The 19288-nt window shown below is 49.6% G+C and overlaps 1 protein-coding gene across 3 annotated transcripts in view; it reads left to right on the top strand.

Moving 5' to 3' along the window:
* LOC149357767 (anaphase-promoting complex subunit 10-like) overlaps nt 1–19288 on the top strand; it is a 109533-nt gene that overhangs the window by 5546 nt on the left and 84699 nt on the right. Inside the window, exons 2-3 of one of the 3 annotated variants that reach the window (XM_089584910.1) lie at nt 17153–17259; nt 17333–17495. The exons of 1 other annotated variant lie outside the window; for it this stretch is intronic. In XM_089584910.1, the coding sequence (XP_089441036.1) occupies nt 17157–17259; nt 17333–17495 (266 nt within the window). In that variant the 5' untranslated portion in view covers nt 17153–17156. The remainder of the gene's footprint in view (nt 1–17152; nt 17260–17332; nt 17496–19288) is intronic. One more of the 3 variants, XM_089584911.1, reaches the window with a different exon arrangement.

Below are 19288 nucleotides of genomic sequence, written 5' to 3'. Positions count from 1 at the left end.
AAGCATCTGCTTATCCTTATAATGAACCCCAGCGAGGGAAGCATGTCGCTGGCGTAAATGGCAGAACCAGTATCCGCGTCGCTGCCCTGCCTTCCTTTAAGCGGAAGCACACCCGGCTAAATGTAGGACGTTTGTAGCTTTGCAATCGCGGTGCCCCAGCCGAAATGTCATGTGGTATTTTTTTGTATTTCGTGGGCATACACCGTTGAAACCGTTGAATCGGTACTTTGGGGATCGGTCTGGAACTTCTCAATTGGAATTTTTAGCCCAACTTCGTCGCTTGCGAGGTTGGTGAATTAAACTCAACTATATATGCAATTAAGCAGAATAAAAGAAGAGTTACTTCAGCCAGCCAAATGCTTGTGTTCGCGTCATCTTAGGGTGCCTAGGCATATTTATAAACCCTGGCTAAAATTAGCTGGAACGCCCTGTATTTGCTTTTCTTTTTTATATTGCGACCTTACCAAAACGATTTATGTACGTTCGGTGAAGTTCACGTAGCCGAAAAGAAAAAAAAAGTACGTTTCAGGCCGGTAAAGCATGCTATGTAGAACTCGCTGGGCGAGTTGGCGCGTAGCTTTCTTGGGGTGGCTTGCATCATGTCTGTTAGAAACATGCTCCTCGAGCACAGAAAGCACTACTTCCATTTGATTCGGCACAGTCAAAGATTGTGAAAAGAGCACTTGCAAACTCGTGCCTAGATTCAGCCTGAACCAAATCATGCGAGCATGAAATGCATACCAGCTTTCATAATCAGATCAGCAGGCTGCTTTCAACCGGTTTCCCCTGCTCGCTCATCACAGCGGTAGCCAAGAACCTTCTCCAGAAGATAAAGAAAGGCAAGCGTAGCTGTGACCTTGAACGCTTTCGGAGTACAAAGCCGTCAGTGGTTCGATACTTGCACAACATAGCCCACAATTTAAAAAATTGGCAAACAGGCATGGTGTTTCGGTGGTTTTTTCGGCCCCCAAAAAAGCTTGCTGGGTTATGCCCCAGGATCACCGAGGAACGAGCCCAGCGAAGCGCATGTATGTAAATGAAACATGCTGAACAGTATGTGAAATGTGATGTACCACGGGCGTGGTCTATCAAATCCAGCTCAAGTGTGGACGCGTGTGTGTCGGCAAAGCTGTATTTATTTATTTATTTAGTAAGGAACCCACAGCGCCGTGGCATTACAGTGTGTGTGTGTGTGGGGGGGGGGGGCAATGTACAAAAAGAAAGCACACATGACACCTCCGCTCGCAGGCAGAGTTACAAGCATAAAGCGTTCGCCATGTACATCTCACTTCAAAAGAACACATCACAATCGCATCACATCATTAAAGAACGAAAAAACGCATCATTTGATGTCAAACTCACAACATCGCTCGGTAGTCTGTTCCATTCTCTAATGGTTTTCGGAAAAAAAAAGACATTTTAAAAAATTCAGTTTTTGCCGCGAATTCGCGGACTTTAAAAACATGGTCAACACGGTTGGATCTATAAAAAGGCTCCTGCACAAACCTTTCGCGTTCAACCCGAACAGTTGAATAATAAACAGCATGAAATAGCTTCAGACGCAACTTCTTTCGGCGCGTGTCAAGCAATTCCCAGTTGAGTGCATCCTTCGTACGCGATGCACTGTAACGAGCCCCGCGAGTGCCAGACACGAAACGAGAGGCAATGTTCTGCACCCTCTCCAACTTATCTTTATCTCTAGCAGTAGGCGGGTCCCAGACAGTGCACGTCCCAAACAGTGCGGGTCCCAGACAGTGCGGTTCCCAGACAGTGCACAGTACCTGCGTCAATGAACGATCAGGGGAGCATGCTCTTCCTATACGAAAAAGATAAGGGGCGAACTTGCCCGCCCATTGCATTTCATGCTCTGGTAGTGAGCCAATGTTCAAAGACATGAATATTCTGGGCAAGAGTAAAAACAAAATAGCCTGCGAACTTTTAGAAGCACTCCACATCAAAGAAAAAGGCGACAATTGTGTTAGCGATACCTCTGTCACCTTATCTGAGAGGGAAAGGAATTTTTTTCGTTGCTTTTTCTGAGCTATGCATGCTTGACACGTCCTCCCCTTCTTTTTTCTTTCTTCTTCCCTCACCCCCTGCTTTATTGCGCCTGTGAATACTGCATATATATGCTGTTGTGGAAGCAATAAATTCAGTTGATAGTTTGCGCTCTATCATCTTCTGCTCTTTCCGTGTACGTTTTTAGTGTGCGCAACGCCATCCCAATAAAAAGTTGGAGACTTATCAATGTTAAACCCAGTGGATGCGAAGCAGCCTTCGTTTTGCATTCTTATTATTAACGTCCTTAGCGTTTGGAGGCATCTTGACCGCATACACGACCGGCGCAGAGACGCTGGCGCGGTTGCGGGCGCAGAGACTGACGCGACAGCGGGCGCGCGCCGATTCATCCCTGGTGTGACGTCACATATCACGTGATGCAGCGATGGTGGCGCCGCCGCCGCGTCGCGCGCGACGGCGCGAACCGAAGCGTGGAGGCCTCCGCCGGGCGACGTCCGACGGCGCGATATGAGGCCCCATCTGCAGCCGGTGTGACGTCATCTCGTGACGCCACATCATGTGATCTCACTTCAAGGTCAATGGTGGCCACCGCCGGGCGTCGCGCGAAGGCCCGAAACCTACGTTAATATGCTTCGCATAAAAGACTGCTAGTCGACTGATAAGCATGGTAATGTATAGGGCATCTGTGCTCCGTGCACTGGGAGAAAACCCACTCATGAGGCAGTGCATACTTTCAGCTTGCGAAACCGAGCGTGCTACTGCACACATTTATGTTGGTTCTTATTATGCCTGCAGTCCATTTCTGTGAGCATATAAGGTTCGCACTCACAAAGTCCGCGGAACAAATGTGATGTTACGTGTGAGCGGTGCTGAACCAACGTGTACCAGTGCGCTGTTTCATCGCGCATGCGGCATCGGAAGGCAGCAACTGTGCAAAAACTCCGTGATTTGTGGGCGCGATTTACAGATTGATGCCGAAATAACAAAGTGAAACGGCAAAACAGCTGAACAAAGAGGTACATTTTGTTGGCATTACAAGCCTGTCTCTTTCGACGCGATTAAGCATGCATCGTTCTCGACACATAAGCCGCACGGGGTAGAGCCCTCAACAACGTACACAGCAAGAACAGCGCATCACTTATTAAACCTCATTTTGAAGGAACCACACAGCTCAAACGGGGAGGGTCGACGAAGGACGAAGATACAAGCGCTGTCCCCCGTCCACTGTACCACCTCGCGCTATGTTACCCTTTCAAAACGAACGCCGCTCCAGTAAACCAACTTGCCACCCGACTCATAAAACGCCTTGGCACTCGTTTACTGCAAAATGAGAGATAGCTGTAGTAGCGACAGCTTGGCTTGATATATATACATATAGCAACAACTTTATTTGTTAGCAAATAAAATGGTGGGTCTGCTGGGCCAATTCGGCCTCTCCAGCTGGCCGCCACTTGCAGTCTGTCGGCGACCTCTACACTGTCGTCGTCGCCCTGGACTGCACACTGGAGTCCGAACTGACAGGAACAGCTTCCCATTGTTCCCAGGAGATCTAACTAGATCTATAGCGGAGGCGGATCCTCCGAACATTCCCAGATGATGTGGTCCCAGATTAAGTGGCAGGCTCGCCGCATAACTGACATAACGGGTTTACCAGATCGGGGAATATGTTGTAGTATGTCCACGGGTCTGGCTGCGACCGCGCCTCCAGCCATCGCCACGTGGTAGCCTGTTCTCTGCTGAGCGAATCGTGCGGAGGAGGCCAGCGCACTCATAGCTATCTGTAGCATTGCGTTATGGCCTGATACGAGCCCAGGGCCTCACTTCGGTGCGCTCCCGTGTCAGAAGCCTCCTCACCTACTCGGCTGACAAAACCTCGAGCGCAGCGGTGAGCGGCTTCTTTACCTGGATCGCCCTCATTGGCCGGGGCCCAGACTAGGTCCTCTTCGCTCCTGTTTTCGGTAACGTTTTTGAAGTTTTATTGGATGTGGCACATGTGTCCCCTCGCAAAATGGCAAAGGGCCACCTTTGAATCGCTAAGAATTATTTCGATATACCGTCGGTCATGGCGTCGAAGAATACTGGACTCGTCAACGCAGCGCCGTGCCGCGGTCGGTGCAACGAAGTCTGTGACCCACCTCGTATGCTGCGCCGAAGCGGTACTAACGGTTGTCGGTGCGCTCCAGGCTGCCCTAGCTGGAGTTCCTTATACTCGCTGTCTGTGAACCGCCGCAGGTGGACATCGGAGACCAGCGTGCACGGCCCTCGGTGGGTTGTTTGGCGGTGTTGCGACCCGGGTAGCATGGCCGGTGACCGGTGATTGGACGAGGAGTATGGGAGACTGGGTTTAGAGGAAGGTAACGAAAACTTTATACACTTATTTACATTATTTACAAAGCAGGACTGAGAATGGCTCTCAGTGGAAGGGCAACGTCTTCGTCAACCGTTGTCGACTGGAGCTAGCAGGCTTCTTTTGGCCACACTCACGGCCGAGTTAAATATCGTCCGGTTTCCCCAGATCCCTGGCTGGGGAATAATGGTCGACGAGCACTGTCCAATCCGATGGACCGAAGGGGACGTTCTTGTTACCGCCCACGGCTGGGCAGGTGCGAGCTTTTCCACTCTCTCTCGCAGTTCGTTCGATGAGAGGGGGAGTTGCCGCCTCATCCAGCCCTGCGGGAAAGGAATCTCCCGAAGTCCTCCAGCAGGTGAATAAACTTGCTTCCCCGCCGATTTCCCAGAACGCGAGTCGGGGCCACAGAATTCTTCAATTATCCGCCAGCGTGACCGGCGCCGGCCCGTAGCCTCCTCTGTGGTCGCCCGGACAATACCTCCGATCAAGGAATTTCGCTGGGGTTATTTCTGACAATGGCCCCTGGCATTCTTGCTACACTAATCCGCTGAGGCTCGGAGGGGCATTCCAAGCATCGCACTTCCCATGGTCGTCGCGGGGTTGTCGGCCTCGATGAATATTCATGGTTGCTACTGGTCTGGCCCACGTGGCTAGAAGTACGGTCACAACAGCTCGTCCGCCGCCAGGTAGAGGCCTCGAAAGGGGTTACAGCTCCTCGCTGTCCTCTGAAGAGGCCGCATCAGCCAGGCAGGTCCTCTGTTTCCTGGGTGATCCAAGGGTCGGTGTCTGCAGGCCAAGGGTCTCAGGTAGAGCATTAGTGGACAAATCTGCACAATGCCCCCACCCCGGCAAGGCAAGAGCACCACCCTTCTCCCGAGTCGTGCCAGGCAAAACAAGAACAAGGCCTCAAGCTGTGCTGCTCAATTTACTCCCCTTTTTGGCTCCCCCCCTCAGGCGGTCTGGTTGGGTGAGCTGCGGGCGATTTAATGCCACCGCATTTTTTTCAATTTTGAAACAGGTTTTGTTCTGGAGAAATTACAGCTGCCGTTGCGATTCACCTACCAACGGCCCTCGATAGATTAGACGAGGAGACAGTAGAGCTCCACTACTATTCACGTACTCTCAAGCGCTAATCTGTGCCTAACAAACAAAATCCACACACTGCAACTCTCCATTCCAAACCTCCAATGGTGTCACACCAAAAAAAAGAAACTCTTTTACGCTGAAAATTAGCAAGCGTCTTTAAGCTACATCATTACGGCCAGAAAACACGAAGTACAAAATCCCGCACAGGCATAAAAGCTCAACACTTCGTTTCCGTTTCTCTGCCGTACATGAATAAAAAAAAACTAACAGCAAATACAAGACGCATGTATTCCTGAAATACCCTTACTTCAGCCGCGCCCGGCGTGGTCGGGCTGCCGTTCTACTAGCTACGGTTTCCAAAAAGCTGCGGGGCTGATTAGTTCCGTCTCTTTGCCACTGGTATGCAAAGCCCGGGCGGCGCTGAAAAAGCTTTACACGAGAGGCTTTCCCCTCTTGGTTCCCTGCATGTCTCGTCTCGGTCTGACCTGCGCATGCTCTATGGCGTCCTTTTGTCTGGCGTTCGCGCTCTTCTTTCTTCAGCAGGCAGCAGGTGTCACATGTCTCATGACAACCCCTGCTCCGGTCCCACAATGGAGCAGGTGGCCTACGCCCTGCATGCTGCGGCCCCCTCCGACTCGCGGGTCTTCTGTGGCGCTCTTTTGTTGGGCGACCTTGCACCCTTCTCCCCCGCACGCCACCCGCGTTACATGCCTTCACGCGTAGCCGTTTTCCGGAAATTTCGCCGGTCGACTTTCTTTTTCGGTCAAAATTTCTCGTGTTGCAAACAAGTGCTAAGCTGCCGGCTCTCGCCTTAGTTGAGTCATCAATTCTCAAAGGCTCATCGTTTCCGCCATTTCTCTCGCGCAGCAAAGCCACTTGAGCTTTCCTCGCAGTGCTAGGCGACGGTCTCTCGGAAAAATCCACCGCTCCTGCGATTTCCTTCGACCACAACTTGTTTTCGGGTGTTCGGTCGCGAGCGGCCGTTGTTCCCTCATCCTTGAGATGACCTCTGTTTTGATGCAGCGCAGATGCGCATTCCTGGCTTACAATCGTTCTTTCAGCTGTGGCCTTCACCGCATGACTGCTTTCTGGTATTGCGGTGCCGTCACTTGTTAGGGTGCCGGCCCTCGCCGCAGCGTCAAAAGCCAACACAGCAATTCCCGGAGGCTCGTCGCGTGCGGAATTTTCCTCGCGTAGGGAAACTACCTGAGCCCTACTGTCAGTGCTAGGTAACGACCTCTCTGAAAATTCGCACGCCTCAGCGATTTGGTCTGAGCTCGGTGCTTTCCTGTCTGGCGTTCTGTCGCGGGCCGCTGCGACTCGGTCGGTTTCTATCTTTAAAGAACTTTTCTCGAGAGTCGAACCAGCTGCATTTTGGTGATATTTTTCGCAGTCTATCTGACCCTGAGCCTCGTCCTTTGCCTCGTCCTTCCCTTTTAAATCGGCATGGCTCTGAGGGATCGATATTGCACTGTGGCACATTTCTTTGTTTCCAGCGAGTTCAACCAAATCATCGCTTGTGCCCTTGTTATGATTGGTAGTGCAACAATCCTTTTGTACTGCCTTTAAATCGACAGGTCCTGCCGCCGTTTCTGCTGAACCGGCACTTCTCTCTACGCTTATACCTGCCTTGTCGTTGCTGTCTTGCGCAACTGTTGTGTCCCTAGCTGCATCTTCACTTTGGCGTTTACACTCCACCATCATACGTATGCCGAAGAAACGGAAGAGGGCACCTTTTGCTATGTCATAGTTGTCGGCATCCTCATCGGACAGTCGCGCTAATACGGCGCTGACCTCACAAGGGAGGATAGCCAGCAACATCCTTGACCATTCGCCCTGATCTAGCTCCTCTTCCGTACAGACTCGCTCAAAATTCTCGAGGAAAGTTCTGAAGCTTTCGCCTCTTCGAAAAGTCCTCAAACGATCTCGAGCCCTTCGCCATTTCAGAAGCTTTCGCGTTTCTCGCTCCGCCTTTGCTGCTTCTGCCTGAACTGCCGCTAGCTTCACCTCCAGTCGCTTCATTTCTCGCGCCACCTCTTCTTTCCTCCTTTGTTCCGCTAATTCCAATTCTTCTTTTCTTTTCTGTTCCTCCAATTCCTCTTTTCTTTTCCGTTCCTCTAACTCCTTTTTTCTTTTCCGTTCCTCTAACTCCTTTTTTCTTTTTCGTTCCTCTAACTCCTCTTTCTTTTTTTGTTCCTCCAATTCCTCTCTTCTTTTGATTTCCTCCCAGTGCTCCACTATCTCCTCATCATCAAAACCAAGGTCCTCTATCGCTTTGACAACCTGCAATTTTTTCATGGTTATCCCACAATGAATCCCTAATTCCCCAGATAAGGAGATCAGGTCCATCTTCCGCAGCTTTCGCCAGTCCATGACCGCCCTTAAATGCTCGGTAATAATGTAATCGCAAGTCTCAAGGATGGTGTTGGTGCAGCGCAAGGTTTAAATCCAAACAGGCTACTGCAACCAATTTACACTACCAGGAAGAACAGCACAAATGCTAAGCCTGGCAACACTCAAGGAGAGAAGGCAATACACTCACCAAAACCGGAGCACGGACACCACGCAGACGATTCCACCGCTGCCAACCAGTTGTTGCGACCCGGGTAGCATGGCCGGTGACCGGTGATTGGACGAGGAGTATGGGAGACTGGGTTTAGAGGAAGGTAACGAAAACTTTATACACTTATTTACATTATTTACAAAGCAGGACTGAGAATGGCTCTCAGTGGAAGGGCAACGTCTTCGTCAACCGTTGTCGACTGGAGCTAGCAGGCTTCTTTTGGCCACACTCACGGCCGAGTTAAATATCGTCCGGTTTCCCCAGATCCCTGGCTGGGGAATAATGGTCGACGAGCACTGTCCAATCCGATGGACCGAAGGGGACGTTCTTGTTACCGCCCACGGCTGGGCAGGTGCGAGCTTTTCCACTCTCTCTCGCAGTTCGTTCGATGAGAGGGGGAGTTGCCGCCTCATCCAGCCCTGCGGGAAAGGAATCTCCCGAAGTCCTCCAGCAGGTGAATAAACTTGCTTCCCCGCCGATTTCCCAGAACGCGAGTCGGGGCCACAGAATTCTTCAATTATCCGCCAGCGTGACCGGCGCCGGCCCGTAGCCTCCTCTGTGGTCGCCCGGACAATACCTCCGATCAAGGAATTTCGCTGGGGTTATTTCTGACAATGGCCCCTGGCATTCTTGCTACACTAATCCGCTGAGGCTCGGAGGGGCATTCCAAGCATCCCACTTCCCATGGTCGTCGCGGGGTTGTCGGCCTCGATGAATATTCATGGTTGCTACTGGTCTGGCCCACGTGGCTAGAAGTACGGTCACAACAGCGGGAAGCCTATCTCTCCGCAGGCGCTCTTGGGCGACGGCTATCCGCGCCGCAACTCGCCCTGTAGCCCGCTTCCACTTCGCAAAGTTCAGGCCGTGCATCGTACGGTCCTGCAAGGTGCGAGCGCGTGAAACTAATAATAGCAGCTATTCTTCATCGTGGTAATAAACTATTCCCATCTGGACAGTTATAGCGACCATGAACCGATAGTTATTGAGGTAAGGAAAAGCGCGTTATGTCAGTTATGCGGCGAGCCTGCCACTTTGGACCACATAATCTGGGACTGTTCGGAGGATCCGCCTCCGCTATAGATCTAGTTAGATCTCCTCAGAACAATGGGAAACTGTTCCCGTCAGTTGGGACTCCGGCGTGCAGTCCAGGGCGACGACGACAGTGTAGATGTCGCCGACAGACTACAACTGCCGGCCAGCTGGAGAGGCCGAATTGACCCTGCAGACCCGCCATTTTAATTGCTAACAAATAAGGTCACTTATATTTGAGAGAAGCCAAGAGCTACAGAAACCAAGGGGACACAGGTGATTTTTCAAATTATTTATTTTATTTTGTGGTGTTGATCAATTACGAATTTTACTGAATATGTTATCGCTTAAAGCTAATTGATTAGAAAAGGAGAAGAAAAAACAACCACATGCCGCCGGTAGGAACCGAACCCACGACCTCAACCAACCCCGAAAGCAGAAGATTTGACGGCCGTTGCCGTAGCTCAGAGGTAGAGCACCGGACGCGTATTTCGGTGGTCGTGGGTTCGGTCCCCACCGGCGGCATGTGGTTGTTTTTTCTTCTGCTTTTTTATTCAATAAGCTTTAAGCGATAACATATTCAGTAATATTCTAAATTGAAGCACACCACAAAATAAAATAAATAATTAAAAAGATCCCCTGTGTCCCTTAGTTTCTGTGGCTGTTGGCTTCTCTCATATTTATAACGAGCCCCTCATTCCCCTCGCTTGTTTGCTTAATTTCTTAGCGAGGGCGTCGGTTCTGGCTGCCTTGACGTCATAAGAAGCTTAAGAGAGTTCTCAGACAGCTTCCACCCTCGCCGTTCGATGACGTTCTACGTCACATCAGCGGTAACTCAGGACGTATTATGTCCGTAGATATTGGCGATGAAAAATGGTGCTTCTCCTCTTTCTTCCCCAACTCATACTCACCGACGCGCAAGAAAAGAAAAGTCCGAAGTGCACTCATGTCCGCGCTTCTTTGTGCGCGTGTGTGTGCACGCCTGTGTGTGTGTGCGCGTGTGCGTGAGTATGTTCGTTCGTGTGTGTGCGTGCGTGCGCGTGTGTTTGTGCGCGTGTGCATGTGCATGTGTGTGTGTGCCTGAGTGCGTGTGCGCCAGTGTGTGCTTGCCTGTGTGCGCGTGTGCTTGTGTTATTAACCCGGTACCCCATTCGTAAATGCGATGGCAGCTTGACCGCAATGTCGCCTGTCCGCCCGCGACGGAAGAGCAAGTTTTAGAAATTGAAATACAACCGCAGTTTGCGCGTTTTATGAACCGGCACCTTTCCACGTGGTTCGCGGTGGACAGCAACACGTGTATTAAGGCGTAAGCGTTTCTTGGCTCATGATTGACGTGGACGGAAGTTGCAGACAGAAGCCTGTGGACGGAAGTTTTCCGCCCGAACTGTCAATCGCAAGTTGTGTGATAGATAGATTGTGAAAGTTGAGTAAGCAGCAGTTGATAAGCAAGATATAAGTAATGAAATTGAAGACCCCCAAAATAAAAAAATAAATATGAATAAATGGTGATAATAAACAAAAATGAAATATAAAAATAAAAATAACAAAAACTAGAAAGGAAAGTAAAGATATAAATAAAGAGAAAAATAAAGGGTGAAAGCGAGGAAAGGGAATGGCTTTCGCATTTCCGCTTTTAAGCAGACTTAAGTGCAATCCTGTAATTTCTTGCCGAGCGTTTAACATGCGTGTTCAGAACGCTATCCTCCAGGTACTAATGGCCAGTGATGCTATTGTTTAGGACGCAGTGCAAGGAGGGAAAAGAAAAATTATGAGAACGGCTTTTGCGCGGTCTGGACCGATGTCCAGTCTGTAAAAACCACACCAGTGGTTTCTTACGGCACGGTGACAGGGCTTTTAACCGGTTTGCGGTATTTCTTGCTCAGATTCTGAGTGTCACCAGTCTGCAAACCCAATTGAAAGGTTTTTGAAATGTTTTGGACCAAAAACTTTTTACACAACAGCTTTGTGTAGTTACTGCAGAAAAGTTAACACAAAATACTACAAAACAACAGAAAAATTTGTCGTTACGAGAAAAGTGCAAAATATTTCGTATTTTTCCCACGATTCGGATGTTCATTGCCGACTGTGTCGTTTCATTGCCGTCAACGACTAACACTGAATCATTCGCGGCTTACGCTTTACATACAAAAAACTGCCTGCTGACTCTAGTGTAGGAGCCAGAGCCTCGCTGAGTACAACTGTAACATATTATCAGCATGATGAAGTGCAATATTTTCAAGCAGTGCTGACTGCAGTCCGGCGAGAGGGAAACAGAGAGAATAGCTTCCAAACGAAACTTTTTGTTTGGGCTGACTTGCGCCTACAATGAACAGAATGACTTGGTGGTGGCGTGGAAAGAGAAATTTATTTTTTCTAATGTCAACAAAAAATACAAAAATACAAAGCAAAACTGCTGAACTCAAAGTTCTGATCTTTCAAGCACATGCGCAGTGCCGCTGCACTGCGCACGTCAGTAAGGCAGTAAGAAAGCCGACACTCGACCACCGCGCAGGACGATGAAGTATGTCGACCATTTGCGCAAAAACTCAGCCTCGCTCATTGACAGAGCGTCCACGCATTCTTGTTCAAAGAGGCGCGTGCGGAGGCGCTGCAACATTGGAAACATTGTTCTTTGCGGACGCCCATTTAAGGAAGCCACTCCACGCTGCCGCCACCAAACGAACATGCGCCGCCGCGGTGGCTCAGTGGTTATGGTGCTCGGCTGCTGACCCAAAAGACGCGGGTTCGATCCCGGCCGCGGCGGCTAGAATTTCTTAGTGGGAGAAATTCTAGAGGCCCGTGTACTGTGCGATGTCCGTGCACGTTAAAGAACCCCAGGTGGTCGAAATTTCCGGAGCCCTTCACTACGGCGTCTCTCATAGCCTCAGTCGCTTTGGGACGTTAAACCCCATAAAACAAACGAAACAAAACGAACATGCCGACACACAAGAGCATATTTTTAAACACTTCGGGTGAACTAGTGCGCGCTTCCAGGCGGATGAAAAACATGCGTGACACTAATATCCAAAAGGTGCGCGCAGCTACTCACTCAAACATTGCGTGCTGCGAAGTTTCAAGGACATCGCACTGCGGGCATCGGCCGGAGGCCGCCACGCCCCACGCCGCAAGGCGGCCTCTTGTGGGCAGGACCCGCCAGCCTAGCAGCCAGCCAAAGTCCCTGACATCTGCAGGAAGCTCAGCTGAGGTCAGTTGGCGCCAGCGTGCCCGTCTCGTTTTCTGGAGTTGTTCGCGGGTCAGCTCAGCGACCGTTAGTGCTTCACACATCCTGGAGGGCGTGGTTTCATCAACATCCAGATCGGGCACGCTGGCAGTCAACGACGCCAGTGTGCGACGCACGTTAACGAAAAATTCCGGCGGCTGCTCGGCTGCAGGCCCAACCATGTGTTGTGTAAAAAGCACGTTACGCGCTGTACCCAGAAAGTATGCGAGGAGTGTTCTCCCTGGATAGTCACGATTGCGTACAAGATATCGTACTCCTCGCAAGGCGAGCACATTACACATGGTGCGGATGCAAGGTATACTGAACCCACCCATGTAGGTTGGAAGGCGCATAAACAACCGTGACACAAGTTCGGTTTTCTCCGCCCAAACGAAAGAGCCACAGGCCGTGGTTAGCCTGCGAGCAAACGTACGCGGCGGATTTGCGACGCGGGCGACAAAAAAACATGCGGCTAGGACTGTGGACTTCTCTATATAGCTGCGCTCTGCTATTGAAAGCCGGAAAGTTGACGCCACCGAGAGGCGTTTCTCAGCATTCGTGCGGAGGTTAGTCCATGTTTCGCGGGCTACTTCTCCGCTGGCGAGGAATACTACTCCCAGGACTTTCACTCCCTGCACCCTGCGTAGCAACTGGCGTGTTCGGTGGTCGTCGAGCAGAATGTCCGTCGCTCTCGGCCGCGCTCTCTTTAAAGGGATACTGAAGCAAAACCTTAAAATTGAACAAAAACACTGAAAATAGATTCTCAGAATGCGATTACGCCTAAATCTAGTCGTCACTGGCCGGCGTGACTGGCGCCCGGCCAGTCACGCGGGCCTCAAGTTCAGTCATGACAGCACTGACAACGCACAGTACACGGGCGTGTTTGTATTTTGCGTCCATCAAAATACAATCGGCGCGGCACGGATAGAGCCCGTGACCTTGGGATCAGCAGCCGAACGACAAAGCCACTGAGCCACCGTGGGAAGTGCTGTTCAGTTGTGTTGACATGTGGGGTTGAAAGAGTCAACGTTAAGGAAGTAGGTAATTTCCTTTCATTGCTAAAAGTTAACGAGCTTACATCTTTTGTCAACATCGCAGAACTTAGCAAATACTGACAGTGGCAAACAGACAGTTTTCCGGTCGCTAGTGCACCAGTAACAAAAAAAGGAAAGGGAAACGCGGAATGAGATCTCTGTTTCGAAAAGGTCGCAATGTGCAGCAGCGAGTTACTGCAAATAAGATCAACTTATGCGCAAAAAAAAAGAAAAAGAATCATCGATTCGTGTTTGCGAAATGGTTTATTTAAGAATAAAGTCTGGCTAGTTGATGCTTTTGATTCACAGACTGCGACATATTACTAGTGCTAAAACACACACAAAGACAGCGAGCAGAAAGAGCGTCGCGCGTCTGTCCTGTGTTTTTCTGCTCGATGTTCTTTGCGTGTATTTTAAAGCTTGTATTATGTCGCGGTCTGTGAGTGCTTAATTTGTGGCAAAGAACGCCATTTGAACCGTTGCACTTCTGCTTCGAAGCTTACATCAGCCCATCGGAAAAGGAGATGACAGCAAAATTACCATGTTATGCTCTACACAGCAAAGATTATCATAAAAATTCGAGCGGACTATACCCAAACAACATACCGGCTTCGTATCCTATAGGATTTTCTTTTCTACACCGAATTGTACGCAGCGGTCAACCAGTGAGATGCGCGCTCAGTTCCCATTCCAGAGATCATGAGTACGATTACTGCTATATTCATGCCTGGCAGTTCCTGTTTCGTTTACGGTCAGAGTCATGCACGGAGCCACCCAGGCAAATCAAATTTCACGACAGGAGTGGCAGTCAGTCCTGAACGTCTGTTTGAAGAGCGCCCATATTTGAATATTCCGCTTCATCAGTGATTACGTTTCCACGACGGCCGTAGTTGACCTCGCGAACAAAGTGACATGCATAGAGAGCCTTACGCATCGCTCTTTCTTTGTTAGCGTTACACGCAGCGACCGAAGGCGTATCGGTTGTGGAACGGATGACTCTCGCTTCGCTAAGCGCCGCCATGTTTCCACGCCTTCAGAGGGGCAGACTGGGGACCGCTAAGGAGCTAGGTAGAAGCCCCACTAGACTAGCGAAAATTCTCCCGCTTTTTAGTTATTTCAGTGCAAAAGTAAATTAAGCCACGCTTTGTGCAACCAGCAGAAAGGTTTCTCGGCCCCATCGACAGCGCAAGGGTCCTTGTGCACTCTAAAACGCGTCGTGCGCTGAACCGACGAACTGGTTGAGACGGCGACAAGCGGCTCGCAGCCGACGCGCTAATACAGCGGGCGACAACGAGGCTATGCTCGGAGGCTGGATGGCGAATACTCGTGCCGAAAGCTACGCGCTGGGACGTTCGCCTTTCATTCCGGCTCGGCGGTGCACTACGCTTTGCAGCTGAGTGGAGGGGCGAGCAGAACTTTTTGCATGTATGCGTGGAGTTTAGACGAGCCCATGGAAACTTCATAGTTCATTCGGAGTCTCCACGTTGAAAAGGGTAGAATCCTGTATCACTATCACCATCCTATTTTTTACACTTGCATACAGTAAAGTTTTGTATAACAAAGTACGCAGCAGTTATACCTGTTCTCACAACTTGGAAGCTAATGGAAAGACCAAATTGAGTTGAGGAGAGCTGTCGCGATGGCTCAGTGGTTATTGCGCTCGTCTGCTAACCCGAACGACGGGCGTTCGATCCCGGCTTTGGCGGTCGAATTTCGATGAAGGCGAAACTCTAGAGGCCCATTTACTGTGCGATGGCAGCGAACGTTAGATCCCCAGTTGGTCGAAAGTTCCGGAAACCTTCACTACGGCGTCCCTCGTAGACTGAACCGCTTTGGGACGTTAAACCCCATATAAACCAAAACAATGAGTTGAGTACAGCGCAGCGAACTATGGCAGAAAAGATGATAGAAGTCAAGTTGAGTAACCACTTGAGCCATGCGTGCCGACGCCGCCGACGCTCCAAGGTTCGCGGGAAGCGCTGCCGGCCCAGACGAACTGGAAGGCGCGCACCGCAACATCCGCTCTCGAGTAAACCCGAGTCGCAGCGACGTTCGCCGGAATGTGCGGCTGGCCCAGTTGCTTGCGTCTACCCTTGACCGCCGCCGGCGCATTCGAAGGGGAACTCGTGCAGGTTCCACTGACGCACGTCGCGTTGAGGAGCGCAACAATAGTTGTAAGGTTAAAAAGGAAAAGTACAAAGTGGATTAGGGAACTAACGCTAGTTAGTGATATCCTAGTCGATATCTAAAAAAGAAGAAATGGGCAAGTCAGGCCATGCGTTGCGAAGGCAAGGTAACCGATGGTCCTTAAATGACGGAGTGGAATCCAAGAGAGGGCAGGCGTGGCGAGGGGCTGTGGAGTGCGAGGTTGGGTGTTGAGATTAGGAAGTCCGCGCGGTAAGATGGCCGTAGTTGGCATAGCAGGTGGTTAATGGAAGGCTATGGGAGAGTCCCTTCAGCGCACGTAGTTAAGCTGATGATGGTGGTAGTGAAAGGAATCTACGGAGTTGTAACTTTTGTAAAACGCATAATGTTTGCGCCACCACGTTTATACCGAACGACAGCTTAATTCATTTGAGAACAGTCTGAACCCTAGCAGTGCAAACTTATTGAATTAGCGCTCTGGCCAAAGTACTTCGCGCTTGAAACAGGAATATTTAAAGAGTCCTTTCTAGAAACATTATTACTCTAGCTCTCAGACTATTGTTAACACCCGAACAAAATTTTTTGACGGCTTGATGTTCAACAAGTATGACAATTTCACCAAAATGTGCTTTCCGAAGTTCGCTGTGGTGTCAGGCTGAAAGGCTAGCTAGCGGCAAAAAAAAAAACGTCTTGTGGGTGTGGCACGATGGTAGTCATTTGCACACGCGCACTCTGAACTTCTGCATGAACTTCTGACGCATAGGCAGTTAGTGCTGCATTTTCATTACCACACAATTATGAGTCATCACCCCTCAGAGCGTGAAGGTGTATTCATGCTTTCTGTTGTGCTTTGAGTCTCTTTGGCGAAATATCAGGATAAAGCACTCCGACGTGAATAGCGGTTCTCACGATGTGGCCGCATTTGGATACAAATTAAGATCTCTACTGACCGCCACACGGAAATTCGTCATGAGTAAAGGTAGTGGACTGTTGAAGGTTCTTTAAAGCTGAACAAAAGGCGCACCACCAGATGAAATTATCAGCTCTAGAATATTGATGCCTCTTGTTTGTTTGATATAGGCAAACATAAAAAGAACTGTTTTCGTTTACTATTGTGATTGGCCACCAGAGTAATGCACGACTCTATCGACCATGGCCCATTGTTACCAACTACTGTTTCCTGTAAAATTAGGATTTATTCGCTGAATTTACGGCGTTTTTATGTTCTAAATAAATTGTGCGTTCAGTGGTGTTTGTGGTAACGGTTGAAAAAAATGCTAGCGTTGAAGGGCATGTGTTGCGCAAGGATTAAGAAGTACCGTTCCAAAATAAAGTGTCCTGTGCCGGGAAGAGCCGCAGAAGCGAACACGATTCATCCACACTCATCATCTTCTTGTCCCATTTGCTTACCAGGCTGAATATTGTGTGGCCGTGAATAGGCCGCGTTGCCCTTTTTGCGCGCTATCGTTGTCGCCTGGTTTGAGTTGTGTGTCATGTATTTTCGCACTGTGGCCGAGCGCAACCCGTTTGCTTCTGTTCACTGCAACGGTAGCCGCCCTGAAAGCAAGGGCTTACGAACCGTAAGTAAAGTAAATCTACTCATACGTGTGATCCTGACTATAGTGCCGGCGTTTAAGGAGGGCGCTGGGGATAGTAGGAACTTCCTCCTGGTTAATCATTTCCTTCCTCCACTCTCGTCTTATTAGTACCATGAACGCTTCCTCTGCTCTAGACCTCTCAAATTTGGAGATGCCGGGCAATGTCCGTGAAGTGGGAGCCGTGGCTGTGTGGTCGCTGTCGTCCTGCAAGCCTGGTAAGCTATGAGGCAACTCCCGACCGTCAAGAACGGGGATTCTGATGTCTCTTGTCAACGCACTTTTTCGCAGGATTCGGCGTCGATCAGCTGCGAGACAACTGCCGTGATACATACTGGCAATCAGACGGGGTCCTACCACACGAAGTCAATATTCAGTTTGAACGCAAAACGGCAATACAGGCGATCTATATCTACGTCGACTACTATCGCGACGAGAGCTACACACCCAAAAGGTACTTGGCTATTGTCACTCTCATTGACATAACTAGTTCGCGCTGTTGCAGAGAACGCAGAAAATTTTTCGTAGGGTACGTGGGTTTGCGGCTTTTTAATGTCAAGAACAAGTTGGAAGACGTCTATTTGGTGTTCAAACGGTTCTCGTCCGGGAGTGCTCGTGCGGCTATCTTTCTCGTCGACTTGTAGTCCAAACGCGATGCTGCTTTGACTCATTATCACGATGCGCGGCTTCACTTACAATGGTTTAGTGCATTAAATGGCCTCGTCGAAACGGCGTTTTCTTCTCGTATTACTTCGCTTCCGCGTTGCATGTCATATCGATGCCTCTGGAACCATATCCAGGGTGCACGCGGTCACACGTTCCAAGTTCCTGTTATTTTAATGCTGCCACATCATTCAATTTCTTCCGGCATAGATTTTACCAGGAGACTGCTGAGGGCATTGCACCCGCATTCACCGCGCGTGAAGATGCGCGGCCGCTACGTGCGGAAACAGAGCTGCGTCAACGTGCTCCCATGGTTCTGTACTAGCGTGAAAATGAGTTTTTTACCGTGATGTTTAGATAGGCGAACCTGCATGCCTACCACTGTACAAGAGAGGATGAATGTTACTGTGTGTGGGAAACAAAAAAATGTTTAGCGCTGAAGGTGGTGTAAGATTTAAACATGAACCGTGCCCTAATGACTGCTGCCCCTCTTTTTTTTGCCCGCCGCAGCGGCTCACACACTTTGACATTCGGTAGCTTATATCAAGATCGCGCTATGGAATCCCGCGGCCGCATTTCGCTCGAGTCGGAGTGGAAATGCAGAGTGGCCGTGTGCTATTCATGTGAGTCTATGTTGAAGAAGCCAGGCGGTAGAAATTACGCGCGCGCATTACTCTGGAGCCCTCCTCTAGAAGCTATATACTAGAGACCCCGCCTTCTAAAGAACGGTTTCGCAAGCCTTGGTCGCCCGACTGGGGACAAATCCAGTCTTCTAAAAGCACGGTTTTATTCTGGATAGAGGAAAGCACCTTGCAAGGACACAACATTGGACAGCATTACAATTTAAATATAAACATATTTTAAACTTTTCGTGTCTAAGAAACAATCGACCATACAAATATTCTCAAAACAAGCTAAAAATTTACAGTTTAAAGAAGGAATATGAACTGTTCATGCATCTTTCAACATATAAACGAAGAACCAAACAGGAATCAAAGAGCAGAAGTTGTAATGACAAATCAGGAACACAGGGAATTGAGGGACGATTTTATGGGAGGGACAATTTGAGCTCATTCGCAGTGGCAGCTTGAAGAAAGCTGGTGTATTTTACTAAGATGATTTTCACTGTTCTTCACATTATACATAGGCTACCGCACAATCCAGAATGTGTTTCTTCGCACAGTAGACCTCTCAATAAGGTCGTCTGTGGTGTCACTGGAAGTTGTTTTGTGGGCGAGCTCTTTGTGTCCATGGAGAAGTGCTAGGTGATTTAATCGAGCCTGTCCTATTATTCACCTGAGATATGTTCTGACGCGACAGAGGCATGAAAACGATCTCAGATGTGCATGACGTGATAGTCAAAGCAATTTTGACAAGCTTAGCCACCTCGGCAAAAGATCTCGCAGCCACTCACAGTTATCGCCAGAAAGCATCTCAACAACGTCCTGAAATGTCTTCAAGGGTGCATTGCGCTGACAAGCAATATCTGTGAGCATACTACGGTGAAGGTTGAGCCATTCAGGCTCAGGATCTTGCCCGTAGTATTTCAACACGTGCGTGCTTTCACCATTTCCTGCGAAAACT

The sequence above is a fragment of the Amblyomma mixtum genome, chromosome 3 (genome assembly GCF_055824585.1).
Source record: "Amblyomma mixtum isolate Tamu chromosome 3, ASM5582458v1, whole genome shotgun sequence".
NCBI classification, from domain to species: domain Eukaryota; kingdom Metazoa; phylum Arthropoda; class Arachnida; order Ixodida; family Ixodidae; genus Amblyomma; species Amblyomma mixtum.
This window is presented reverse-complemented; position numbering and strand designations above follow the sequence as displayed.